Source organism: Hyaena hyaena, unplaced genomic scaffold (assembly GCF_003009895.1).
Source record: "Hyaena hyaena isolate Hyena2069 unplaced genomic scaffold, ASM300989v1 scaffold_385, whole genome shotgun sequence".
Lineage (NCBI taxonomy): Eukaryota > Metazoa > Chordata > Mammalia > Carnivora > Hyaenidae > Hyaena > Hyaena hyaena.
Window position 1 is genome coordinate 1,138,266 of NW_024081022.1, and position 27,917 is coordinate 1,166,182.

The 27,917-nt window shown below is 61.3% G+C and overlaps 1 protein-coding gene across 4 annotated transcripts; it reads right to left on the minus strand.

The window, feature by feature from the left end:
• Positions 1-4,484: 4,484 nt before the first annotated feature.
• LOC120244727 lies at positions 4,485-26,667 on the minus strand. 4 transcript variants are annotated; one of them, XM_039251455.1, is made up of 8 exons: positions 26,559-26,667; positions 26,095-26,297; positions 23,876-23,949; positions 12,851-12,948; positions 10,346-10,514; positions 9,674-9,795; positions 6,844-6,959; positions 4,485-4,814 (listed from the first exon to the last, which is right to left on the minus strand). In XM_039251455.1, the coding sequence occupies exons 2-7, from the start codon at positions 26,215-26,217 to the stop codon at positions 6,889-6,891; spliced, it is 657 nt and encodes a 218-aa protein (XP_039107386.1). In that variant the 5' UTR covers positions 26,218-26,297; positions 26,559-26,667; the 3' UTR covers positions 4,485-4,814; positions 6,844-6,888. The 4 variants fall into 4 exon arrangements, 3 of the variants coding, with proteins under 3 accessions (XP_039107386.1, XP_039107388.1, XP_039107387.1); XM_039251457.1 differs by lacking the exons at positions 26,095-26,297; positions 26,559-26,667 and adding exons at positions 14,879-15,037; positions 24,073-24,232; XM_039251456.1 differs by lacking the exons at positions 10,346-10,514; positions 26,559-26,667 and adding an exon at positions 26,434-26,493 and having other exon boundaries at positions 26,095-26,263.
• Positions 26,668-27,917: the final 1,250 nt, after the last annotated feature.

Consider the following 27,917-nt stretch of genomic DNA (forward strand, 5'->3'; position numbering starts at 1 on the left):
CCCCTCCCGGGTGCCTCAGCGTCCCCCCCTCAAGGTCCCTCCCAAGGGCAGCTCACGTCCGGTTGCTTGGGGATCCCCCCAGAGCTGCTCCCCATCAGGGCCTTTAGCTTCTAAACGTGAACGGCTGCCCCTCTGCAGGCCAAGTGTGTAATTCCTAAGTGTGTTCTTGGCATTCCTCAGCCACAGACAACCCCGAACTGAGGGGCCTGGGGCAGCGGGGAGAGGAAGACTCAGAGGGGCAGGAAAGGAGCCGAGGGGCGGCTCTTGCAGCAGCGGAACAGGATGTGCAAAGGCTTAGCTGTGTGAGGCCCACTGTGCGGCCAGGTTTCTAGAGCGGTTTTTGTAGGAGAGGACCCCCCCCCCGGGGGCTTTTCAGAGTCCAGAGAGGGTTTGTCCATCTGTCCCTTCCTGGAAAGGGTGGGTGTGAAGGGAGCCGCCCCTGGTCAGCGGGGACCCCCCCCCGTGTCTGGGGGCGCAGACAGGCTTTACTGTGGTGGCCAGGATTACAAACGTTTATGAAGTGTTTAGTACAGTGCTTGATGCAGAGTCCGCCCTGGCCATCGGCCGTGTTAACAATCCCTCTCTTGGGACCTCAGCACCCTCTTTGCTCATTTCTGGCCCGAAAACCCTTCTCCAGCCCTGAAGCCCCCGTTAGGCTGTTTTCTCTTGGGTCCTCAGGGAGGGCAGCTGGGGGGAGCCTGTGCAATGGGACCCCCCCCCCCGAGCTGGGGTGTTGGAGGTGAGGCCCCACCCCTCCAGACCCCAGCCCTCCGCCTCTTCCCGCCCTCCCGCTCCTCAAAAAGCCCACCCCCCTCATTAGAGCCCAGCCACAGGCTGAAGCCCCTCACTAAGGCAATTGGGCAATTAGATCGTTAGCCCCAGCCCCAACCCACCTGCTCATCTGCAGACGCGTTTTAATTGTAATCCCTTAATCTCCCTCAGATGGCTAGCGGGGCTTTTGCCCCACCAGCCCCTTCCCTCCCCCTCTTCCCCCAATTAAGGGGTCCTGGAGGCGGAGAGCGCCTTTCCCAGGCCCGGGAGCAGCAACGTCACGCCCTACCTCCCTCGCTGAGACAAGTGGCCCCAGATGGCCGTCGGCCCACCTGAAGTGCCCATAGATGTGGCTGAACCCCCTGGGCCGTGTGCCTCCTGCCGGGACCTCCTCTCGCCTGGTGCCTGTGCTCAGGGAAGGTCCCCCCGCGCCCCCCTTCACAGTGACGTCTACTTCCCTGTCAACCCGCCCGTGTCGCCGTGTCCAGGCAGGTGGACCCTGACGGATGCCTCCCTGCGGCAGCCCTGAGTGACCTCCAGCCTCCCGCCCGCTCAGGCCCTGGCACCCTCAGCCGCAGAGGGGCAGCCTCTCTCCCTGCGCTCTGAGCAGGGCAGAGACAGGAGGAGGGACGAGATGACCCAGCATGTGGCCCTGTCTGAAGCCCGGCCTGGATGAAGGTCTTTCCTGGGAAAGTTCTGTCACTAATTGACTTGCAAATGCCTTGTTTGTCCCCAGATTTGTAATTAGTGCTAAGGATTTCCATGGCCCCATCCTGAAGGGGCTGTTCTGGGGCGGCTCTCCCCTCTCTGAGGTCGGCCGGGCTGGGGGTGGGCAGCGCTGGGCACCGGTGCCCAGCTGCCGCCCGGCGTTCCCACGGCTCTGGTGCCAGCGTGTGAAAGGGGAGGTGCGGGAGGCGCCGGGCCCGGGGCACCCCGCCATCCTTCAGCCGGGCCCAGGGCCAAAGCCCCGAGGCTCCAGGAAACGACAGAGCTGGGGAGTGGGCAGTGGCAGCGGGCGGGGCGGTGGGGGCGGCTGGCACCCCCAGGAAGAGGAGCCCAGCCGGTGCCTCCAGCAAGATGAACGGCCGACAAGGGGCCTCTCTTCCCTGCCGCTTCCCCACAAAGGCCTTGGCTACCCCACTGGATGTGGGGGGCCGGGGGCCACCGGAGGAAGAGGAGAGGCCATTCTCAAAGACACCCCCTCTCCGGGCCTCTGCACCCCCAGGAAAGTGCCCTGGGTCCAGGCCCACTCAGACTTGGATCTGCTCAGTGAGGATGGCCACCTCCCAATCTCTCTGGCCTCAGTTTCCCCCAGTAGGCTAATCCTGTTGTCTCTTTCCTGGTATCTGCCCTCAGCTACCCCCCAGACCCCCCCAGCCCCTTCTCCTTCCCCCAGGGCAGGGGGAGCTGTCCCAGAGTCTGCCTGCAGGGGAGAAGGAGGAGGGTTGTGGCCAGGCCGCCTGCCACGGGGCTGGACAGGCCAGGGCCCTGCCATTTGCAACGGTGTGTCCTGGACGTGTCCGTCAGTCTGTCGAGCCCCCCTGTCTGTGAAAGGCTCACAGGATGACCGCCAGGACCCCAGGAGGCCCAGCGGGCCTGGCGCAGTCGGGTGGCTCCTGAGCCCAGGCTCTCTTCCTTCCTGCCCTGCTCGCAGCTTTCTGTCATGGCTCCCCCACATCTTTTTGGCCCGGCTCTCCCCACAGTCCCCCTGCATTCCCAGCTCCATCGCCGGCTCCTTTCCCAGCACGGCCCATTTTCCTTGGGGAAGTCCTTCCCGAGCTCTAACCTTCCTGCAGGTTGCCCCTCCCCAGCCCGGCCTCTTCCCAGGCTGCCCTGCAGCTGGGGCCCTGAGGAAGGGGGTGGGCTGGGCTCTATGGTAACCCTGAGAAGAGAATGCCCTTTCTCCTCATCTGCATACAGACGGTCTCATCTGCATACAGACAGGCCTCATCTGCATACGCTCGGTGGGGCTCTGAGAGCACATTCCGAAGTGTCCGCCTGGACCCTTCCACCCCAGTGCTGGCATCCCCGTGGAGGGAGGGCCTCCACCCCCTCTGCCCTGTCTGGGTCTGGGTCTTTCTGTTTCCAAAAGGCAGCCCACCCTTGGGCGGCTCCTCTCGCACCTGCCCTGCACTGAACCTCCTTTCTGAGCCGGGAGGCCCCTGGTGGAGGCAGAGGCCTGGCTCTGGTCACTGGCTGCCTCTCCCCGCACAGGGTCCCCAATACCCAGAGGGTAAGGAGGCCGTGAAGACTGGCGCTCAGGCCGGAACCAGGGCAGATCATGCTGACCCTAGGCCAGACCCTGTCTCTATTCACCCCTCCTCCCCAGAGACTGACCTGGTTGGGGGGGGGGGGCGTCCTTGCAAGGCATGGAGGGTCTCAAAGGGAGGGCTGGGAACCTCAGAAGCACTAGCCAGGCCTGGGGAGCCCAAGCCCAGTCTCTTAAACAAGCCACATTGTGATACAAGTGGGTGCCGCTTCCTGCTGCATCCTGGGCCTCTGAGACCCTGTCCAGGCAGAGGGCCTGGGGCTCTTGATGCGCAGGTGCAGGGAGCCTGGAAGTCTTCCAACCACCCGCCCCCACCCCCCCACCCCCATGCTGAGGACCCTGGACACAGCCCTTCTCCTCCCTGGCATCAGTTTCCTCTGTAACATGAAGAACCAGACTAGACCAGGTGGCTTTAATGTGTCCCTTCTTCCTAGAAACAGGGTCCAGGTGCCTAGCCAGCATTCTGCGTGCGGTTTCAGCAGATGCCAGGCTCCCCTGAGGTTCACCTTGACCTCAGGCTAGGAGTCGTGCTCCAGGGAGCTGAAAGTGCTGTGGTCAGTGTTTAAATGAACAGGCTCCGGGGAGGTTGTAGACATATGTGCTTGATGCATGCGGACTATCTCAGGGAGGACTCGGGGACGGGAGGTGGGTGGCTGGGGGCAGGGGCGGGAAGGAGACACACTTTCCATTTTGTGCTGTTGAAAGTGTGCCATGCACACCACCTTAAGCCTTTTTTATTTAGAAGAATTCCGGGTTTGGAGGTGCCTGCATGGCTCAGTCGGTGAAGCATGCGACTCTGGATTTCGGCTCAGTTCCTGATCTCATGGTTTGTGAATCTGAGCCCCATGGAGGACTCTGTGCTGCCACTATGGAGCCTGCTTGGCATTCTCTCTCTCCTCCTCTCTCTGTCCCTCCACCCCCCACACACAAATAAATAAACTTAAAAAAAAATTCCAGGGGGCGCCTGGGTGGCTCAGTGGGTTAAGTGTCTGACTTCGGCTCAGATCACTATCTCATGGGATCGTGAGTTCAAGCCCCGCATCGGGCTCTGTGCTGACAGCTCAGAGCCTGGAGCTGCTTCGGATTCTCTGTTTCCCTCTCTCTCCGCCCCTCCCCTGCTCATGCTCTGTCTTTCTCTGTCTCAAAAATAAACAACAACAACAAAAAAAATTTTTTTTTAATTCCAGGGCTCAAACTATGATGCTGGCAGCATCTGGCCATCACGCTGAGCTGGGACTGACCAGAGCCTGGCTGCCACCGCCAGGAGCCTTGGGACGGCTGGGAGACGCAGAAGGAGCAGAGGAAGTCTTTACCCTCCCCCCCGCCCCCAGGTGGGAGTTCTGTCTTCGTGAGGCTCCTGCTGCAATGGGGCTCCCCAGCGAGGGTCTCTCCAAGGGAGCCCTCCCCTCCCAGCCCTGCTCAGGCACATCACTACCACCAGGACTGGCTCAGCATTCAGGGGTCTTTATTAGATCTGAGGTGGGGCGCCGTCTCAGGGGACTCCCAGCTGGGACGGCACGGGGACTGGGACGGGCCGGGGCGGACAGCCGTGGCCGCAGGAGCAAAGGTTATACGAAGTCCTCTCCCAGGCGGCTCCAGGTGCCACAGGCAGCCCAGGCTGGAGACACGGTCTTGCCCCTTCTGTCCTGCCCGGGGGCTTCCTGGAGCAGCCAGTCAACTTGCTAGAGTTTAGCCTCGTGTCCTTCATTCAATCCAGGAGGGCTTCTCAGAGGGAACCCATGCCAGCTGGGTGAAATAGGTCCTTCTCTTTGGTCTGAAAAGAAAAAAAAACATCAAGGGGGGAAAAGGTTTTCTTTGGATGGAGACCTTAGCAGGAGGCAGGGGACAGAATTCCCGGGAAAGTGTCCAGTGGCCCTCGGGCTCCCCTCCACCAGAAAGGCGGGGAGCTGGGGAGGGCGAGACCAGGCGGGTCTTCCAGGAGCGCTGCCTAGGGCCGTGGCGGGCCGAGGCACCCAGATCCCGAGCAGGGAAGAGGTAAGGGCCCTGGGGACTTGGCATCAGGTGGGGACCAACCTGGGAAGGTTTGGGTGGCCTCTTCTCCAATCCTGGCCTCACCCACAGGACAGCCTTAGCATCCTCCGGCTTCCCACCGGGGGACCCCGCCCCTCGGTCACTGCCAGAGCCACAGACGAGGGAGGCAGTCTCTGCAGGGGACCCACCAGGCCCCCATCTGAGGCCCAACTTACCAGCCCCGTGACTGGGTGACTCACGCGTCCCCTGTGGGGCCCTGACTGCAGCTTTGCAAAGCGGGGGACAGAATCTCCCCTGGCCTGTCAGCAGATTGACGAAGAATGTGGCTAAGAGAGGGCTCGCGTGAGCAGGTGGGTGTGGAATCGAGGTCAGCTCCTTCCTTCCTGGGGTGGGGGGACCCTAGGAGCCTCAGCACCTAGGAGGGAAGACGAGCGGGGGCCGCACGGAAATCTGCGTCAGGAGCACAGCTGTGGCCGCAGCGCCCCTCTCCCGCCCCGGCCTGAGTCTCAGATCAGAAGGTCCGGCCTTCCCTCCCTGCCTGGCCTAGCTCCACCCCTGCCGCCCCCCACCCCTGAACATGAGCTTCACAGGCCCCCAACCTTGACTGGGGCGGTACCATGGAGGGGTGTGGATGGGGCCTGCCTCACCCAGTACCGGTAGCTCCCTATAGGGAAAGACTTGGTCTCCCTCGAATTTGGGCTCCTCAAGGCCTCCGACCTCCCCTGGCCCTTGTCCTGACCGGGGCTGACCAGAGGCCCTGAGGTGAGCCGGCCGCTCCTCAGCACCCCAGCTGAGTCCCCCCTGCCTTCCCCTCTGCCGCTCACGGCTCCATTCCTTGCCCCAATCCTCAGGCTGCCCAGGACCTCCACAGCCCCAGGCTGGCTGGATTTGGGGGAAGGCAGGAGAGAAGGTGTAGGGTGGGGCCTGGGCAGGGGGGGTGCAGCTCAGAGCAGGCCCTCCCCAGCAGCGGGGGAGGAGGAGTCCAGATGGAGCCGTGTCTGCATGCTCCGCCCTCCCAGCCCAGACCGAGTACCCGGCATCTCCTAGCAACAGTACAGGGGCAGGGGGCTGGGAAGGGGGGCCTCGGAGAGGGGCGGGGAAACAATGATATCATAAATTATCCCCGGCCCCTCCCTGCCAGCCCACCCTGCCTCAGTTGAGAATGGCCTCCTTTCTCTCTCCATCTGCCCCTCATTGGAGATTCCCTCAGCAAAGCTGGCCCCTGCTCCGTGCCCCTTAGCGAAGCCCCGCTAGGTCAAGGTGACCATTCTCTGCCTTCTGCTGGAGCTCCAGAGGGAGGGAATTCTCACCATCTCAGGACCTCTCAGGGACCCTGCTGCAACCTCTCCAGGGGCAGAAGCGGGGAGCCTGCCTTCCTCGGGGACTCCCCCTGCCGAGGGCCTGAGAGACTATCCCTTTCCAATGGCCTCTGGCTCTTGCTTTTCTCTTTGGGTGGGGACGGGGGCAAGGATGGGGCATCTCAAAGCATCTTGTGACAATGACTCCCCTTAGCTAAACAAGATTTCATTTATTTATTTATTTATTTACTTACTTACTTACTTATTTTTTATTGTACGTAGACTCCACACCCAATGTGGGGCTTGAACTCATGACTGTGAGATCAAGAGTCGCATGCTCTCCCGACTGGGCCAGCCAGGTGCCCCTCTAAACAAAAGATGGCACACTTGTGTCCCCAGGTCTTTAAGGGGCACTCGGACCTCACGAAGCTAATGTGTGTTTCCCTAGGCCACCTCCCTGGAGTCCGAGAAGCCCCACAAAGTGACTAAAGCAGGTGGCAGTCTGCTCCTTACCTCCCCCATCGGCCATGTCAAGCCCAGGGTCGGAGAACTGGAACTTCAGCGGGACGGGTGTCGGTTAGACCTGGGAGGGACCTCGCAAGACAGGAGAAGCCAGACGACGGTGCCTCCTGGTTGGAGAGAGGAAGGGTCTGTCACAGAAATGAGAGACTGGGTGGGAGCCTTTTAAACTGCTCACATGAATGCGCTCTGGGCCGTATTCACTGACACCCGGGGAGTACTCAGCACAGAGCCTCACACATAGTTGGCCTCTGCCGTGGCTATTTTTATTGGATGGCTGGCAGGAGGAAGGGACACCGCTGGAAACCTGTGTCGCATCCTCCAGGAGCCCCCTGGGAAGATCCAGGTAGGGGGTAGTGCCCTGAGAACAAGATGGCAGCCGATTGCTATGGCAACAGCAGCAGAAGGAGTTCGGTTGGCTGCGGGGGCAGCACTGGAAAGCCAGCTGGTGCCAGATGGACAAACCCGGCAGAAGGCAGCCCTGGCCGGGCGAGGCTCATGCCCTGTGCCCAGGGCTCTCCCTCCATGTGCCAGCCTCAGCCTGGCCCTTCCCTGCAGGCCTGGAGGCTACCCTGGCATCAGTGCGGGAGGACGCCCAAGCCCTCCTTCCTCCCGGCTCCAGCTTGAACGTCAAGGAATGACCGCTTCAAGACAAAAGTCCCTGTTTCCCAAAGACCCCCCAGCCCAGAGGCTGAGGGACCTCAGTTAAGTCTGAATTTAGCTCACTCCTGGCAACGCTGATGGCCTAAGATCGGGGGCCTGAAAGAGAACTGGGAAGCAGGGCTCGGGGGCCACTTTGGACTCATTGACTGGAGGGTCACAGTGTCCGGCCAGCGCGCCCTCTGGAGCGCCATGAGATGCGGGTTGCGGGGAGCAAGCAGGGCTGGGGCGCTGCGGGGGAACCTCACCCCACCCTCACTCCAGCCCCTCGGGAAGTTCTTCCTGAGAACGGTGTCCACCCAGACGCTCGCCTGCTTCTCAGACAGGCCTGCGTCATGGACTGCACTGAGTCCCCCTCCCGCCCGCATGCTCCCCCCCCCGGCGATCTGTGCCCTCATTTCCAAGCCATGGAAGCCCTCCCCAACTGTCCCCACCTCAATGGCGCCTCTAACTCTGCGTCCCTCTAGAATTAGCACCGGCCATCTGCACATAGCCTTACCCTCATTCATGCTGACCCAACTGACCCCTTGGGGTAGTTGTGGAAGGAAGTTAGGATCCGAAGACAGTAAGTGACTTGCTCAAGGTCACCTAGCTAGCAGGGGCGGGGAGCCATGGTTCGTGTCCTGACCAGCCTGTCCGATTCAGAGTCAACAACCAAAATCTCCTTCTGCTGTCCGTCGTCGTGTGGACGGAGCCCTGCTACCAAATCTGTGAGCAGCCTGCAGACTGACACAGAGCCGCTGTCATTCTGCCCCGGCGCCCAGACCCAAGCATCTATTACAGGAACAGCGTGCGTAACAAGGCGTCAGGGGCGGGGGAGGAGGTCTGTCCACACTGCTCGTTAACGGTGAGCAGCACTCCGGTCAGGCAAGGAGAGAAACCTTCCCCAGGGAGGTCGAGACTGGGTGTGAGCCTAAGGCAGCCTCGCGCCTCTTTTTTGGCCCTGGCTTCTCTCCACCCTCCCCGAGCGGGGAGCTCTGTGCAGGAGCTGGGGAGCAGCATGCAACGGTGGGAAGGGAGGCTAGAGGGCCTGGGAGGGTGGGGGTTACAGCCAGGAAGAAGGCGGGCAGCCTGTGGGGCCTGACCGCACCATGGAGGGGGGCCTGTCCCGGGAAGGCTTGGGCACCGCCTCACTGCGAGGCCCTGGCCAGGCTCAGCCTCTCCATTTCCTTCCCGGATCTGGTTAAAGCCTGAGGTTACCCCTCAGCCCTCCCCTCCTCCACCCCCCTTCCACCCACCCCTAGTGGGCCCTGGGAGCTAAGCCTCCTCACCTGACAAGGCCACTTCCATGGCCACTCACAGAGAAGCCTTTGTGCAGAGTCTGGGCCTGGGGGAGGGGCAGGGGCCGGCACCCCCCTCCCCTGCCCCGGAGGCCAGCAGGAGCTCGTCAGATGCCTCTCCAGCCTCCCACCACCTACACGAAGGGTCCCTCAGCCTGATCGCCCACACCCCTGCCCGCACCCCCTCCCCTAGGGACTTTCCAGGGCTGAGCCCCTCCCTGCTCTTCAGTCCCCAGCTGCCCTCGGGGCACCCGTGCTGCTCCCAGAGAGCTCCCACAGGCCCACCCCTATGCAAGGGGGCACGCATGTGGATGGTGGGGTGAGTCTGGGGGAGGGGCAGAGGCCTTCCTGGGGGCTCCCAGGCCTCTCCGCTGGTCCCTCATTTGCAGAACTAACCAGGAGCCGGGGAAGCGTCTGGCTGGGCACTGGGCTGAGCAGACAGCTGGATGCCTCATCCTCGTCCCTCCTGGGAGGGGCCGCGCTGCTCGCCCCCCCAACACCCTGTACCCCGCATATCTGAGGCTGTCAGCTAAGCACCCCGTCAAATCCAGCCTCCCTGCTGGGCACACGAGGCTCTCAATGACCAGCCTCTGCCTCTGTGCCCACCTCCTCCCGGCCAAGTCCCTGTGACGGCCCAGAGTCCCTGTGACCCACACCCCAGTCCCCAGCCCAGCCTGCTCCTTCCTCCCTGCCTTCCCAGCAGCTGGCCCCTCTCCACCACCCACTTCCTCAGACCTTGGACTTGACAACCCCCTGCTCACCTGTCCTCACTTTCATCCGTCTGTCTTACCACTTGCCCCTCGGCCCCTCCTGGAGACCCTCCCTGCCTGCCCAGCCCCATGCTCCCCAGGGCCTGGCTCAGGCCTTCGGGGCAACAGGCTTCCCAGTGTCCCGTGGCTCCTGTCTGCCTTCGCCGCCAGACTGCTGACCACGGAGCAGCCCTGCGCCCCAGCTCTGCCTTCGCCCCGCACACGCCTGCTGACGGAACGAGCCACGGGGCCAGGAGCTAAGGGAAAGGGAGGTGTGGGTGTGAGAGGCACGACACAGGGAGAAGGGACCATCCTCGTGTGAGTGATGCGGAGGGGGAGGGCCTGCTCCCGGTGCAACCCGGTGTGACCCGAGGGCCCAGCAGTTTGGTGACACCACTGGCGGAGGGGGCGGCAGGCTGAGCCAGTGAGCGCCGGGACCCTGGGCCGCATCTGGGGAGGGGCCCCTTGCAATCTTGGAAGGAGGCCAGCTTCTGGGCCACCATGAAAGCCAGAAGCACGGGAGTGTTCCCGGACGCCTTGCTGCTGGGGCCAGGGCAGCACCCGACAGGGCCACCCCTCCAGCCTCTGCCCCGGAAGCTAAGGGCAGGAGCACTCAGAGCAGGGAGGGGACAGACCTGGGGTTCAGAGAGGCCAGGGCTAGGGAAGTGGGCGGACTTCCAGAAGCCTAGAACCCACGATGGCTGACGTGATGCACGTGGCAGGGCCACGGAACCCTGGGGAGCACTCACGACTGAGGACCTGGGGGACTGAATGAGCAGAACCCAGGACGCATGAGCGAGGATGTACCAGGAGAGCCAGAGGCCACAGGAGAAGGCAGGACCGGGGCCCCCAGGGAATGTTCTATAGAGGTCACCGGGGCGGAGGTGGGGGGTGGGTGGCAGGCCCGTGGTGGGGCTGTGGGTGGTCTTCCGGGCGCAGCTTCGAGAGCCGTGATGATGGAAGCCAGACTGCCAGGCTGAGCAGGGAATGAGATTTGCCTCAAGTACACAGCAGCCTCTCCAGGCCCCAGAGAGGCCCTCAAACTGGCAGAGGTCCCGCCTGCCCACCCCCTCCCCTCCCCCTCCTCCTGCTGAGACTCCCAGTTCTGACCCCCCCCGCCCCCCCCGCCCGCCAGTCTTTGTGCATCACCCCCAGTCCATCAGCTCCTCCATCAAGTCCTCTGACCACCGGGTGCTCACAGGGTCTGTGAGTGGACGGGAGGCCCCTCCAGCCCTGCCCCTACGCCAGGCTCTCTCTCCTCTGGGGCTGCCATGCCTCTTCCCTCCCGCCTTCCCTCCCTCCCTTCCTCAGTCCCTCCAGCAGGGAGGCTCAGCCATGTTCCCGGCCAGCCAGCAAGTCCTTCCTGGGCTCCGGGGGCCTCAGCCCCCGCCACGACCATCCACCTGTCAGGGGCCGCCATCTTAGGGGCACCAGCTGCCTAACATGGCGGCTTCGCTCTCCCTCGCTTCCGTTCCCACAGCATTGCCTGTACCCCTGCCTCTGTCTTTCTGAAGCCCGAGCCCAACAAGGTGGGGGGCCAGGCTGGGGAGCCAAGGCCGGAGGAAGCAAGACAAAAAAGGACAGAAGAGCCGGCCCCTTGGCATCTCTCTTTGGCATCTGAGTCCAGCTCAGGGAGGGACGGCAGAAGGGAAGAAAGAAAGTAGTGTGAGTTTTTATTTCTGTTCTCTTCCTGCCACCGCCCCCCCCCCCACGCACACTTTGATGAAAACAAAATCTCTCCCCTTTTCTCTCTCCTCCAACCCCCTCCCCTTTTTTCCTGGCTCCTACCATGAGCCTCCTGGAATGCAAATGAGTTGTATTATGCAAATGTATGCAAATCAGGCTTAACGAGCGGAAGGAGGGGGCAGAATGCCTAATGAGTAATGGCGGAGGGTGCAGATGGAGGGTGGCAGGAATGACCCCCTCCTCTTCTCCCGTTCCCACAGCCTGGAGGCTGGCCGGCGGTACCAGGGTGTCCCTCGCCTCTGGGAAAGAGCTGAAGGTCAAGGCCCGGGCACTTCAGCTGAGAAGGCTGAGGATGGCCTCGGCTGTAGGTGACGGGCAGGAGAGCTCGAGGGCAGAGAGGGTTAAGTACAAGGGACTCCTGCTCCCTCGCACAACCTTCCCAGAGCCTCTGGTGCGCCAGCCTCCCTGCCTGTGCGGCTCCAGTGCTGAAAAGAGGTTGATGCTCATGCATGCCAAGGCTTGTGATTCAGAAAGGAGGATTCCCAAGGGAAGATTCCCAACCAGACCCAGGTTCTTCCTGGGGGTGGGGGGTGAAAGCTGTCTCTCTTTGTGCTTTGGAAGGTGGGGGTTGGGGTGGTTGCCATGGCAACATAGCATGGAACACCCACCTCCCCAACATCCAGCCCCAGAGGACCTAAGAGTTAAGGGGGGGATAATAGATTGACACCCCCTGATGCCCCCACCACCTGGCACTGCCAGCCGGAGATGGCGGCATCACATCCTAGAGAGAATGGCCCCTTTGTTTCTGGGCTCCCGGTGTTGGGGGAGCAGGCCTGGGCACACAGAAGGGCCTTTCCCAGGCCCCGGTCCAGGTTGCGTGACTCTTGCTGGCCTCTGGAGACTCCTTGTGGCCATCCGCTGGCCTCTGCGCCCTGGCAGATGGCTGCCCCCTTCTCTCCCGTGGGCCTGCCAGCTCCTGCGAGGCATGCCTTCCCTGTGCTTCTTTCTGAGGCCTCCCTGCAAACCTCCGACAGACAGCAGTTGCTCCTGCCTCTTCCTGGCTTGCGTGGACACGCACGTGCCCAGACACGCGTTCTGTCCCTTTCCGTGCGAGGACAACCTGTGAGCCCGCCCCACCGCATTAGGCCAGCTCCACCTGAGTCAGGCAGGGGAGTTCCTGCAGGACACGTCAGACACAGCGGGCAGGGCCACGCAGGACTTCAGGGGGCTGCCTCTCGGCATTTCCGGCCCCCGGCCGAGTGACCTTGGGCAGAACTCTTCCACTCTCTCGGGGTCTGTAAAATGAGGGATCTAGGGCGAAGGCTCCTTCCAGCTCTGCTTGACCTTACGTGAGCTTAGGGCACGTCCCTCCCGAGATCGAGATCGAACTCTCATCCTTGCGGCGGCTGCAGCTGCACCCCACCCCCCACACCGTTCAGTTCAGACGCCCCGAAGAGGACAAACCCAAAGATTCCCTGAAAATGGAATGCCAACTGCCCTCAGCCTTTTCCTCTTCCTGCGACTCCACGGCTGCCTGCAAGCAGTCCCCACAGATTACAAAATCTGGAGACAGAGAGCAGACCCCTCCGACCCCTCCCAAAGGGGGGCTGCAAGCCGTCTACTCACCGCCCGGAGCTGTCCGTGGTGCTGGACGCGGCTCTGGCCCAGGAGTGGCGGAAAGCGGGCGGGAGGGCGACAGGCACCCACCCGCCCCAGGTGAGAAGCTAAAAGGAAGAGAAGAAAAGCAGAAACATTGGGAAACAGTAAGCAAGGGGACAGATGCCCCTGAGGAAAGCTTCTCCTCTGGGAAGACCTCCAAACTGCCAATGCTACTTTGGGAGAGGAGGGGCCCGAGAGGCACTGCAACTCTGAACCTCACACCCCTTCATCCCTAATGACTTAGAGTCATAGATTAACTCAGTCTCCATCTGGATCCTATTTGGAAATGCACAGGGAGATACAGCCATAGTTCCTGCTCTTGGGGAAGAGCTCGGGTTGAGGTAGTTCACAGGGTACAGACCTCCACATTCCATCCTAAATTCTAAGGTTCCTACAAGGACTTTAGAAATAAGGATGAGAACGATGCACAAGTGAAGATACACAATCTGCTCAATAGTATTATAACCATCAAGAGCTCGAGAGGAAAGGTAAGGAAGGCATGAAAGGGCCTGTGTATGTGTGCACATGTGTGTGTCTGTCTGTCCCCCAGGGCGGAGACGTAAGCCTACATCAGTGTCTCTTAACCCTAGCTGCACATTCAAAACACTGAGAGAACTTTTAAGTGATACCAATGTCTAGGCCTCATTCCCAGATACTCTGATTTCATTGGCCTGGGGCTGGACCCCAACATCAATATTGTTTTTAAACGCTCCCCAAGTGGTTTTAGTGCATCACCTAGTTGAGAATCACTGGCCTGGAAGAAAGCACATAAGAAAGAGTACAGGGGTTAAACCTGATCAGCTGGAGGAAGAGGCGAGACCAGGGCCCCTGAAGAGGAAGGGAATACATAGGGAAGGAAAGCATCTCCTGGGAACTCCTGGTGGCCCCGGGCCTGATCTGGATTGGAGACCGACTCAGGTGTTGGGTGCCTCTCTTTCGTGTTGTGGAAGCTCAAGCCATCCCAATGAGGTGCGGCAATGAGATGAACCGTCTCCCCACCCCAGTCCCTCGTGCGGAGGCAGGGCATGGGTGCAATGACCCTGAGGGCATGCTGCTCCCCTTCACCCAGAAGGTCCCCAGGGAGGCAGCTGTCGAAGGTAAACAGCAACAATGGTCTCTTTCAGTGTCCAGATTCCAACCCTTCAGTCCAATTAGCAGACACAGCAAACAGCAATTCAGCTGCCTTCAGCCGCTGTCATAACAAACTCAGAGCAGCCTTAATGGGGGGATTAGGGCAGGAGGAGGGGGGTGTCACTCTGAGCCTTGGGAGAGCCTGGGTGGCAACGAAGGGTTCCCCTCTTTCTCCCATCTCTCTCCCGTCTGAATACGCACCTGCGCACCTCTACCTTCCATAACCCTGCTTCTCATTTTCCTCAAAGCTCCAGGAATGTTTTCCATGGTTTTGTCTACTCTTTCCCTCCAATGATTTGAAAGCATTAACCTAAATTCATTTATCCGGTAGGGAAGCGGGCACACCCTGCCTCTGGATGAGCTAGCGCCACAACCCGCCACGATCTCTGAGGTCTCACTATCGAAGGAAGGAAGGTGGAAAGGCCAGTCTGACCCCAGAGCACTGGGGTGGGAAGGTGGTGAAGAAATATAAATATCAGAATATTCCAATTCCCAAACCTTGGGAATTGCAGCCTACAAGAAGGACTTCCAGACCCAGAAGAACGTAGAGGGGCTGAGGCTTCCTCGGTGGGTTTCTAGCCTTGGGAATTGACTCGGCAGGTGGGGGAAGAGTAGGGGCTGGGAGAAAAGAGGAGAGAAAACACACCTCTTCTTCAAGTTGCTCAGTGCTGAGGAAAGTCTATAGGCAGGTAGTCAGGTCTCTCTTTGGTTGGTTAGTTCTACCCACTACCTAACTAGTCCTTAAACGTAATAAACCGTGTTTTTAGTCCCTCTGGAAACTTAATGGAATATACTTGGAGTCATCTTAGTCATGCCACATTTCTCTATCTCCACAACTCAGTTTACCGATTGTAAGTACTCTACCGGTAGGTGGTAAGATCCGTGAAGAACAGAAAACAGGATGGCCCTTCTGCCCTTGTGGACTCCAGCCTCTTAACAGGCTTCTGGAAGGCTGTTCCTCCTCCCGCCATGCTTCAGACACTGCCTCCCCAGGTCCCCAGGAGCCCCTCCTCGACTCCGAAGCTGGAAAAGGAGGAACTTCCTCAAGTTTAAGTGATGTGAAATCCTCAGGCAAGAACATACCAAGTGCCCCGTTTACATCCTGAGATCAACCAGACGCTTTCAAATCCTTGCTCCAAACCGTGGCCTTTAACCCTTCTGTTCCTGGAGAATTACTCTCTGCGCGTGCGTATCGTAACATATGACAAGATCTTTTACATACAATCCCTTGTTTGCTCCACGTAACAATCCTGAGCACACACCTTCTTCTCCCCATTATATGAACATCCCACTGAGGCTCAGAGTTGTCGCAGCTGGTGAGGGACACACAGAGGCACAGACCCCCATCCAGTCACACACGCTCTTTCCTGACCCTCCCCAGGCTTGCTGATGGTGACAATGCTTGTGCCTGGCGAGACCTTTCCATGCCCCGAACTGGGGAAAAATCGACCCACGTGAGGGTGTTAGTGCTAATGTAAAACTTGAACCAGATATTTGGCAGAAGATTGCCTTTGAACCCCGGGACTCAGAATTCAATAGGAGGGCATTGGAATGAGGGCAGGGGACGGAATTGGGTAAAGAAACCAGCCTAGAACTTGGGTCCCAGTAGGAATGGGTGGACATTGCGAGATCTGAAGAATAAAACTAAAAACTCATGGAAACAGACAGAAGTGTGATGATACCCAGAAAGAAATTTGCTAACTGGGAACTGGTGAGGCCCTTGCGAGCCCCTTTCAAGCCAGCCCCCTGCACCCCCCGCTCCATCAGTGCTCCTGGAGGCTCAGCTGGAGGAGGTGCTGTCCGCTATAGAGGCTGGGGGGGCGAGCAGGACTCATGATGTCTGCATTTCACAAAGCCTCCCGGATCCCGGAGTGTCTTCCTCCGGTGGACTCAAACCTCTGTGTAGCCGGGCTGCCCCGATCTGACGGCCAAGCCTCCTGCCCCCGCGGATCACACACAACCAGCCTCCCAGCAGCTCACCCAGTTTCTCACCCGCATGAGAAACACGGCCCCCAGCGCAGCCACCCACCGCTCTCCCGCAGCCCCGCCCACACGGCCACGCACACCACCACGTGTGCACGTAGGGCAGCACACACTCACCCCCACACCCCTCCTGGCCTTCGTCCCCTCTCCCTGGAGGAGGTTCTTGTCCTGTAGGGCGTGAGCCCTCCACCCACCAGCTTCCACAGGCCTCTGTCCTCCCTCAGGGACCCTGTGGTCAGATGTGCTAATGGGGCCCCATGATTACAATATACACCCACTGTGGTTAGAACAGAAGTGCGAAGTCTTATGTGAATGAGTCTCAGCAGATCCCAAACACGCGTTTCCTACCAGCTGCATGAAGAGTTAAAAAGAAAAAAAGCACCTGTCTTTCTCTTCCTCACCTTACCTTCTAGTCTTTCCCCTGGGTTTGAAACCACGGAGGGCGACATTAGCAATGGACTGGGGTCTATGATTCCTCATCTGTAAAATGGGGTTAGCGACAGCTACTTTACAGTGTCTGAGGATCAAAGAGAGGCTCGTAGACAGAGGCTGTTACCGGAGGTGTGGTGTGGTGTTCGGGACTCTCAGTCCCTGCCTGAACCCGCTCTCTGTCTCCACTGCCCCCCTCCCTCCCCAAACACCAAATTCCAAGCAGCTGAAAAAGCCAGAGGCGGCGAATCTCCTTCCTCCAAACCTCTGAAAGGAAGAAAACTGCTCCAGGCTCTCTGAAGCCTGTTTTAGTTTGGATTCCCCAAGATTTCTCCCACATAATATATAATTGAATCTTACTCTCCCAGCTATCAGTTCCTGGAGGAAATTGTAAATTTACATGGGGAACTGGACTCCGTACAAGGTCGTTTTGTCCAGTCGCCCTGCGTTCTGGGGGGCCAGGTAGCGAGGGGTGGAATGGGGAGAGGAAGTAAGTGCAGCCAGGCCACTTCTAGATCGTTCACTTTTATTCTACCAAGTCACTCTAGACTGCTCTCTCCCCGACTGCACCGAAACCCTTTTGCTTAAGATATTTAGGTCAGGCCAGAGAAATGGATTCTTTTAGGAAAGGCCCTGATTAATCTCTCTAATTCTTTGCTTTCTCCGGGCAGCATAAATACTAAGCTACAAATTCCTTTGTGTTTGAGCTCCTCCAGGTCATTTGCTCTTGGAGAGAGCGAGGATTGGGTGGGAGGCTGGGGTGTCCGGAAAGACCCCAACTCAACCCATTTGGTCAGCGAAGACAATGCTGGCATGAGGAGCTCTTCAAGACACCAGACTCAGGTCCTGGGTCGGAAAGAGTACAGAATCCAGGAATCGAGGGAGCTGAGAAATCGTCTGCCCTCCACTGCCCCAGAACGCAGGCCCCGCGTACCCCCGTTCTCGCTCCCCTGGTGTCCACCTCGGGGGTTCTCGGCTCCCAGCCCAGCCGGGTACACGCATGTGGCTTCAAGGAACCGATTTAAGCAAAGAAGACCCTGCTCTTTCCTTTTCTCCTTGAGAGGAGGAGGCGGGGCGCTCCCCCAAAGCCTCCCACCCCAGCAAGAGCTGTGGATCGCCAGCGCGACCGGAGAGGCCTGGGCGCCGAGCCCCAGGCACTGTCCCAAATAACCCCGCGACCAGATTTCCACAGATCTCTGTCTGGGAGCGGCTTCCCCCCCCGCAGGACCCACTGGCAGCCCGCAGGCGAGGCCCGGCCTGAGCAACCACCCCGCCCCTTTCTTGCCTTCCCCCCAGAGCACCTGGCAACGTGAGATGGGGCGGCGCCTCGGTGCGGCCCGGGGCTGGGGTGCGGTCTTGAGGCCCGCGGGCCACCGGTTCCTCCTCTCGCCCGCGCGGCCCGGGGGTCCTCGCGCCCCCAGCCCCTCGTTCAGGCCTCCCCCGCCCGCCCGTGCGGCCAGCTTTCCCGGGGCCGTCTGCGCAGTGCATGGGGTTATTTTTACTTTCGGTTATCTAGCTTTATGAAGACTCCACACCACTCATACAGCTAGATAACCAAAGATAACAACCAACCCCGCCTCCTGGCTGCTGCTGCCGCCGCCTCTTCCACGCAGCCTCCCGGCCGCCGCCGCCGCCGCCGCCGCCCCCTGGACGCCAGCCGGTGGAGGTGGGAGAGGGCAGAGGGGTGCAGGTGGGGGCGGAGAGAGAAACGGAGCCCACGACGGAAAGGGACCCCCGAGTACAGGACACAGACACCACAGACGCCGAAAAGGGCGTGGGAAGGACGCGGCCGCGGGGGGTGTGGAGGCCGGGGGGGGGCGCCCCCGGACCCCGAAGCCTCGAACGCCGGGTTTCTCGCTCCCCGTCAGAACCAGAGCGGGAGTCCGCGGGTCGTTCCGCAGGAAGAGGGGCTCGCGGGCTTCCGCGCCACCAGGGAAGACCGCAGGGGCCGCGGCGGAGGCCTCGGCCAGCCCACGGGGTCCCCGCCGCCCTCCTTTGGAGGCTGCAGGGCGCGCCCCACAGCCCGAGCCTCTGCGTGGGAGCGCGGGGACCCCCAGCTCGCCAAGGGCTGGAACCCGGATGCCCGCTGAACCGTGGGGCGAACAGCGGATCGTGGGGGAAACCCAGGCAGCGTCCCGGCAGGGGAAGGAAATCCCGGCAACCGGGAGGCAGGCAGGCTGGTGCGGGGGGGGGGGGCGCCCCGAAGCCCCCCAAGCGCGCCTTGGGGAGAGGAGGAAAGGGCAGACCCCACCCAGGAGGGGCAGGTGAGCGGAGTCCCAGGCCCCACTGGACCCCACCGGACCCCCAGCCAAACGGCTTTGTACAAAGAGGTCCTCAAAGCCCCCAAGGCTGTGAAAATGGCCGGGGGCCCGAGGCGGGAGGTTCCCTGGGCTTGGCAGGGATTCCGATCGAGGACGGGAGTCGTCACGGAGGTCCCGGCAGGCAGCCCAGAGGAGGGTGCGGGGCTCGGCCGGCCCCGGGGCGGACGCGCAGGCTCGCCGGACGCCGGCGCTCGCCCACCTGCCGCCCCGCGCCGGCCAGGCCACTTACATGGAGCCCAGGGCGCCCATCGAGGTCTCCCGCGCCGTCTTCCCGGCGCGCCCCCGCCACGGAGAGCCGCGGCCTGGGTCGGAGGCGCCAGGGCTCCTCGGGCGCCGGGGCGCAGGCGCCCCCCGAACCTCGGCCTCCGCGGAGCCGTGGCCAGCAGCGCCTCGCGGGCCTCGCCTCCCCGGCTCCCGCCTCCGCGGCGGCCGCTGCTCTGGCCCCGGCGCGCTCCGGCTCCGGACTTTTCATTCATCCTTTCACGCTCCCTCCGCAGACCAGCCTCCGATTGGCTCCGCCGAGTCTGACGTCACCGCCTCGTCTCCCCGCCGCCCCGCCCCTCTCCTGCCTCGGAAGAGCTGGAGCGCGCAAGTGGGGCGCCCCTCCCCCCAGAACGGGGTGGGGGGGAGCTACTACCTCGGGGTGCCGATTCCCAGCCTCCGGCGGCCTCGCCCACCCCAGACCCGCCTGCCGCCTCCCACCCACTGCCGTTTGTGGTTGGGATCCCCATCCTCACTCTCTTCGGGGCCCCACATTCTCCACTTGGGCCCTAGATACACTGCACCGGGTCGCGGCGCGGGGGGCAGAGACGGGGAAGGAGATCGGTGAAATATTAAAAAGAACCAGAAAACTGGAGATTCCACCCCCACCTGCCGCCTCTGCCCAGGATATTCTTTGTGCCTGTGTTCTGATCCCTTCCAGACTGGGATCCTAACCCTTAGGACGGGCGGGAACGTCTCTTGGTGGTTTTCAACCCAAAACAGTGAGGGAAGAGGGACAGGTTCTGGAAGTTAGCTAGGGACTCCTGCTGGGAGAGGCGGGGTCTGAGCGAGACGGGGCCTTCCTCTCCGTTGTGCAGAAACGGGAATATCCCTTGAACCTGCTCGCTGCACCCAAGCTCCGAGTGCTGGAGGCTGGGGGACCCCAGCCGGCGTTAACCTGGGCGCACCTGATTCAGCCACGGAGCAGGCCCTGGCCACCGCCTCCTCTCCCTCCCCCCTCCTGGGGAGCCTCCAACGGCGAGCCCTGCGCCCCCACCTCGGCTCCGCTCGGGGTGCGTGGAGAGCTGGGGCTTGAAGTTCCGGGCTTCCCTGACCTCGCTCCTCATCTGGCCCAGAGAATCAGATAATGCAGCGACCCAGCCCGGGGCAGCGCGCACCGCCCAGCAGGGGGAATAATCTGGATTCTCCCAGCCTGGCGGTGCTCTCGGAGAGAGCCTGGGTCCCTGGCGGGGTGCGCTCTGCGAATTCCCCGCCCCACCCCTCCAACCACCCTGCTCTCGGCCCTTTTCTAAAAAAAAAATCCTACGACATAGATACCTAGAGCCAGTGTGTCTCCTTAATAAGGGCCGATGCCTATCAGCCGCGATCCTGAACACTATGCCAACAGAGGTGCCATCGGGGGACCTGGGGTCTCCCCCGCAGGCCCGGCCAGACTGTTTTATCGGCTCCAGGGCCTCGCCGCTCTGCACAGAGGACAAAGCCCAGCCTGAAAAACTATTCACCTTGGTTAGAGGCAAGCCAATGGCCAATGGGTTTCATTTTATGCACCCCTCAAAGATTGGAGAAAGTCTGAATAATCGCTACGCGACTGAGAGGTGGGGAGCAATTAGAAACAGGTAAAACAGATAAAGGCCAGGGGCCTGAGTTTCCCCACCCGAGGGGCAGTCTGGAGCTGCAGCAGACAGCCTGATCTCCCCAGCCTCCGCATTCTCAGGGCTGTGCTTGGCACAGCTTTTCTCCCCCCTCTGTCAGCCTCCACGAGGGTCTCAGGACCCTTACCTAAAGGAAAGGCTTTCTAGAAGCTTCCACGGCATCAATTCTTTACCCTCTCAGACCTGGGAGCACAGCAGCCAACAGCGGGCTGGGGGGAGGGAGAAGAAAAGAGACAAAATGTCCACTGTCTACTTTCTCTCTGCCTGACCCTCCCAGGTGCCCCTAGAACTCAGAATGGAGCATGGGGGGGGGCAGGCCCCAGGGTGTCTGTCGTCCCAGTTCAGTTGCAGAAAAGTGGGACCGTCCCCTAACACTCTCACAGATAGACCTACCTACCGGCAGGCTGCTAGACACGCTCCTTAAACGCACGGTCCAAACCAGGCCCCCCGCAGCCTTCCAGCTTCCTGCCTACAGACCTCCCCAACTATTTCTAGATACACGACCTCACACCCCCTTATAAGATACCCAATACCCTCTAGACATTCCAGTCACCCTCCCAGGGCCTACGCTTCTCCACACACACACCAACCTCCCTTACAGATATTTCCCCATCGGCCCCCCACCCTCCCTGCAAGATCCTTTAAAAGCCCCTTAGGCGATCGGCCCCCTACACCCCTCACCCAGTGCCTGGGAGGCTGGGCCCGCACGTGGGAAAGAGCTGGCTACCCCGCTAAGTGCCAGCCAGCCGGGCTCCCTCCCCTCAGTGGGCCCAGGCTTAACCCCACCAGCCCTCACCCTGGAGACGCCAGCACCACGGGGAGCGGGAGCGGGAATCGTCGTGAATCTTCCTTCTCGGTCAGCCACCACTATACACAGAGAGGTTTCTTTGACCCATGGGGACGCCCCACCCCCGCCTCCATTGGCCAAAATCAGACTCAGCTGGACCTTCTGAAAAAGTGAGGTCTGGGAAGAAATGGGTACATTTCCAAATCTCCCCCCAAAAAGCTACATAATGAGTCTGCCTCTTGCTGTGGTTCCAGGTTCTACAGAGGCGCCTCCGCCCAGACAGGCATCCACATTTAAGGAGCCCCCACAAAAGATGGAGGTTAGTTTCAGTTGGGGTCACCCTCTCTGTCCAGATTCCTGAGGAAGCAATTTTCTGCTTGGTGTTGTCTGGGCAGACTCGAACTCCCGGGGCTCCCGCTCAGGGGTGGAGGGGACAGGGGTCCCCTCCGGCCCCATTCCCAGGGGGACGGAGCTGCAAGGCGAGACAGAAGTACCGAATTCTCCGAACTCCCCACCGGCGCCTTAGCTGGGCTCGGTTTGCACACCCAGCCCCCGGACTCCAGCTTCCAAAAGGAAACTACTTGGAGGGGGGCAAACAGACCGCCCTCAAGGCCGGAAGCCACACCACACACATTCACAGGGATCTGACCGCCCCTGAAACAGGCTGGGCACCCGTGCGTGGACCTGTGGGTGCGTCTGCACGTCTGGGTTTGCTCTCACTCACCCGGTACAGGTGCAGAGGGAGAGCTTTGCCAGAATGTGCGTCCCGAGTGAGCGGGGTCCACGTGCGAGGGCAGGGGAGAGGTGTAGCGACCGTGGCGAGTGCGTTAGTCACTATTCAGCAGTTCCGCTATCTCCCTATCTCGGTCGACGCAGCAGGCCTGAGAGAGGCTGCTGCCAGGGCGAGAAGGGGTCCTTAGGGCCCCCTTTGCTTGGCCTGCCAGCCTCAGCCTCCCCAGAAAGGCCTCCACCAGAGCCCAGAGCACCTCCACCACGCTCCGTGTTCTCCAGAGCCACGGCCTCACACCCCACCCGCGGCCCTTCCAGCGAGATTCCGGGGTGCTGCGGAGAGAGCCCCCCCAGTCCCTGGTGTTGATCTGAGTCTGGAAGTGTCTCAGTTAGCTTGGAGCCCGTGGTCTTTGCCAGTGCCCGTCCCCACCCCCATCGCCACGGCCCCGATGCCCACCCATTGTCTGCGCCTGGAAAGCCCACGTAGAAGAGGAAAACATGGCCTGAATTGGGCCCTTCTGGGTGCAGGTTTTGGACAGATTTTTATAATTTGGGTCCAGAACCCATTCTGGCATTAAGCCACTCTCTTGACAGAGTCAGGTAATTAAATAAACAGCCTGTTTTGTCTTTGTTTCGGTGATCAGATGAATTTGCTTTAAGGACGCAGATGAAAGCGGCCGTTGGAGGAGGTGGGTTCAGGTATTTATTTCTGCCTTCTAAGTGCATCATTATGATGAGCACCGTCACCGTCATTCTCTTGCCACAGAATGTTTGCATTGTCTGTGGGACAGCGACTCGGAAAAGCAAGAATCGGCTTTGGAAATGCCGCTGCTCCGGGGGAAACAAATCTGTCTCCCTCCACGCAGGCAGAGGAGGCTCGAGGGCTTGGGGACAGAATCTGGAAGATTTCGTCCCTGCGGCTGCTGCCCTTCCCTTCCCCCCAAGACAGCCTTTCTCTCCTGTGAGAGGCCAGCCTGAGAATTTGTCTCTGAGCAATGACCCCCCCACCCCCCGTTGTCCCTTAAACCCACAGGCTGTGTGGGGCCCAGAGCCCCGCGGCGCGGGAGAGCTGAGGACCAGGTGACAGAGATGGCAGAGGGTCCGCCATCAGCACATCAGCAAATGGTCTCCTTGAGGGGCAAAAGCGCGGGTGTGTCAGGACGCCGAGGCTGCGCACACACACACACGCGCGCGCGTGCACGCGCACACACGCACATGCACACACACTCAGAAACCTGTGCACTGAGACAAACACCCGGAGGGCCCTTGGCACTCCCAGCACCAGCGGGAGCTGGATGCTTCCCGGCGCTTGGCCGGACCCTCTCGCGGCTGCTGCCGGGATCCCCACTCCCCACAGCACGCACGGTTCTCCTTCCTCGCCTCTGTCACCCAGGTACACACGCCTCTGCACCTCCCCGGTCCCCCGCTGCCACCTGTGTGTGCCCTCCGGAGCCTCTGAGACCAGGGGAAGAGTCCCCGAACCCCCAGTGCTCTCCTCCCTCCCCCCCCCCCCGCCTCGAGGACTGGGCGCAGGGGGCCCCTGAGTCCCTCGCTCCATTCCCACCGTCCATGGCTCCACGGGTCTTAACTGCCATCAGAGGGAAGCAAAGTCAGGGCCCGCACGCCGGACGCGGGACAGGGCAGAGAGCCGTGAAGAGGTGGGAGAACTCTTCCCCAGAGACGACACAGGGCCAGCCCCCCCTCCACCACTGAAAGCAACAAATAAGAAAATAAATACCCTAAAAGCCAAGGTGGCCGCCCACGGTGACAGGATGACACGGGACCGAGGCCGCCGCTTCCTGGATGCCCAGCCTGTCAAGGAGGAGGATGCGCAGGTTATGGTGCTGGAGTGGCTCTAGCTCTCCCCGTCCTGGCCCCACTCTCCCTGCCCCCTCCCCCCTCCCCCCCTCCTCCCGGGTCCAGCCCGGGGCGCACCAGCCCTCCACGCAGCACGGGGTGGCAGCTGGGAGAGAAAAGCCTAGATGCGCAGGAGGGCAGGGCCCTGGGCAGCCAGAGCCCCTTGCCCGGGGACACTCTCTCCTCACAGCCCCTGCTGCTCAGGACAGGAGGCAAGATCCGGGGGCAAGCCCCTGTTTTGTACGTCCAGATCCAACGGCATTACAACCTGTAAAGTGCGCTGCCCTTCCAATACGGGCCGAGCTCTCTCAGGCTCCTCCCACCCGCAGGAGCAGAGCCGTGGCCTCCTCTCCCCTCTGGCTCACAGGCGCGGGAGGTGAGAATACAAAGCAGCTTGCTCTCATTTTAATGTTGAGTAATGGAACCCAGTCTCCCCAGCCCAGTATTTTGCTTTCAGGCTAAATTTTTATTTAGGGGAATGACACGGGCGACCCAGCTCCTCGAACACTAAGGGAAGTATTTGCGTGTGCGTGTGTGCACGTGTGTGTGCGCGGGGGGGGGGGGGTAAGGTGGTGAATCCTTCTGCCTCAAACTCAATTCCACAACTACCCCACCTTCTTTTTTTGATCAGGAAGCTAATCTACCTTAATGCAGAGGAAATCATAAAAAGGAGGGCTGGGAGGTAGGAATAAGCCTGACCTCCAAGAGTGCTTGGAATGCACCCCCCCCCGCCCCACGAACGCCCCCTCGACCCCAAGCCTCAGCCCTGCCTGCCCACCCCTGCATAAAGGGACGTTTCCCCTGAAATGCTCCTCCCGCCAACGAGGGGCCGGCCCTCCTCCACAGCATGCCGTGCACACTCCCTAGAAAATGGACGCAGACACAGCTGGCGGCCTCTGGCTCCTTCCACCCTCACCAGACAGAGTCGTGGGGTCCCCGCGTGCGCCTCTCCCTGCTGAACCCTGCCCTGCACCCCTCCCAAAACATGCATAGGATGGGGGGGGGCGGAACACGGCAACGAGGTCTGAGCCTGGGGGGTATGGAACGTGTGTGTCTGGTGACCCATGGCCTCAGCTTCTCCCAGAAACCTGGCCTCTGGGGGACCAGAAAGAGTCTGGGGGCCTCCTCCGGCCCCCCCTGCCCCATGGTGGTCCCAGCCCGTCTCCCAGAACGCCCATGTGGGCGGGGACACGAGTGAGACTTGTGCCTTCTCTATATCCTCTGGCCCTTCTTAAAAAAAAAAAAAAAAAAAAAAACACAAGAAATTAAGGACCAGCCTCAGATGGGGCTGGAGACGGCGGAGTAGGGGTCCTGCCCCGACGCCCACGGCCTTCAAGCCCCCCGACCCCTGTCCCGCCTGCCAGCTCTGGGGAAAAGCAGGGACGAGGGGGAACTAAGTTAATTTAAATCCTACAAAATGCTTTTGGCTTTTTTTCCCTAATTCTGGTCTCCACCTGTGTGGGAACGTGGCTCCTTCCCCTCCTTGCCCCCTCCCCCACTCCCCGAACCCTCAGACTCGGTCACTTCCTAAGAGCCGATGTCTGGAGGGCGGACCAGAGCCAGGAAAGGAAAGAAGGTCAGGAGTCCAGATACAGAACCACTTTGCTCTCCCCTCCCATCCCCGCTAGTCTCCCTCCGGCCCCCGCTCTGGTCCCAGCATTAAGATGTTGGCCGTCTGGTGGCGAGAGGGAGGGGCTGATTAATAGGATCAGTAGCACCGTGACCCTGAAGCCCCCTGAATCCCATTGACAAACTTGGTGAATGTCTCCGTCGCCGCCGCCGCCAGGGCTCGCGGAAGGAGGGGGCCCGGAGGCGCTCTGGCGGCTGCCTCGGCTCCGCTCGCCGCCTTGGGCGCCCCGACCCGAGGGAGGGGAGACACCCCCCTCTGCCAACCCCCCTCCCCCCTCCACGCACCTGACCCACCCCTTTTGGCCCCCCCTTAAATCTTTCATCAGCTTCCCTTTCTCTGATTATCGCAGCCGCTTCCATCAGCCAGGGGGCCAGGTAGGGCGCCCCGACTGATCGTAGGGGACCCCCCCGCCCCACCCCAGCCCAGACGACCGGCCGGGGCAGCAAGGACGCTCGCTGACGGCCACTCACCCAGCTTCTGGGAGGAGGAGAGCCGGCTCGGCGGTCCCTGCCGCCCGCCGACTGCCTCTCTCGCGGCTCCCAGCCTCCTGTGGCGCGGGGACGCGGCCGGTGACGTAGCATCGGTCTGTCCATTCAGGAATTCCGCTCGCCTCGCTCTTTCTTTCTCTTGCTGCTCTCCCTGGAAGGCAGCAAAGAGGGGGTGCTGCCCCTGTCTGGAGAGACCACAACCACCAAAATGACAGCCGCCCGGAGGAAGCCCCCTCCGCTCCGCTCCCGCTCCCGGGCCGGTGTGGGAAGGGGTCTTTGTGGGCTCGCCTGTCCCCACCTCCTCCCGCTGCCTTTTCTAACCTGAGGCAGGAAGAAGGGGTGAGGGAAGCTATTGTTCCTCAAGGCCACCCTCATCCCCAAAGGAAGCGAGAGACAGGCTGGGACAGGAGCGCGAGGGCCCCTGTCTCCCGCCAGGTCGAACTGACCTTCGGACTGAGAGGGAGCCGGGTTGGGGGGTGCGGAGAGATGGCAGAAGGACACTTGGCCGTTTCAGGGTGGCCCCCAACCCCGTCCCCGTCAGCTGGATGAATCACAAGTCCACATCTTCGTTGTGAAGGACAAAGTGACACTTGGGGGCTGAGGGAGGGGGAGCAGGGCGGGGGGCGGCGAAGGGCAGCGCCCTCTCGGAAGTCTAGACGGGGAGACGGGAGGGGTGGGACCACAGACTCAAAGTGGGAGATAAATTATCTTGTTCTCAGAGGAGGGAGAGCCACTCGAGGGCTGGTTTCCAGGGCTGGGGTCCCAATATCTGCTGGACGCGGAGGCGGGGGGAGCCCAGGATGCCACAATGGCCGAGTCTTCTCTGTCACCCCCACCCCGCCCCTCCCTCCCTCCCTCCCACTCTCCCCGGCCGGCCTGGGAACTCAGTCTGAGCTCGACGTGACAGACAGCAGGCCTGCATGCTAATGAAGTTTGTCTCAAGTTCATTGTCAAAACCCCCCCTTCCCCAAGACCCCCTCCCCTCCTCTCTCATACACAAATCTCCCTCCAACTTTTGTCCCACAGACCTGGAGGCCACTCGAGTCCCTGCCCGCTCCCCTCTCTCACCATCCCCCACTGCTTTCAGTGTCCCCCGGACCCCCGCCTCCCCTGGCCGGGCGGGCGGGGGCCGCTCTCCTGCCCGGTGCCTTCCCAGCCACCTTCCGGCCCGCGTCCCTAAGCTCTGAAGGCGGGATTCCGAGGGCTTAGGTCAGGCCTTCCTTCCGCACCCGGAGCAGGGAGACCGGGCGGGTGGGGGAAGGCCAGACTGCCCCCCACTCCAGCCCTAGCCCCCTCCCCCATTCCTCCCATGATGATTATTTTGCTCTCCCCTTGATTACATCTGCTTCACTAGCTCAGAAATAAAGATCCTTTGAGACTAATTTTGCGCCCCCAGCTCCCCACCCCTTCCCTCCTCCTTCCCTCTAGGCCTGGGCTCCCTTTCGCTCCTTTCTCACCGGCTGGAAGACATTGAGTTCCTTGTCTAGGGGGCTGGGGGGCCGGCGGGGGGGTGCCGGTGGGGTGGAGGAGGTCTCCAGCCCAGGGACGTGTCCAGCAATCCAAACCTGTCGTCCCTTTGTTCCCGCAAATCTCTTCGCACTATCCCCACCCTCTGGGGTCTGCCTTTCTCCCAGTAAGCGGGGGGGGGGGGGGGGGGGGGGGGGGGGGGGGGGGGGGGGGGGGAGGGGAGGAGGACCCTGAACTCACTCCACCCCTCAATTCCAGGGAAAGGAGGGAGGGGGAGAAAAGGGAGAGAAAGATCGAATCCCCCCCCTCATTAGCCAGAAAGGAAGCGAAAGGGGATA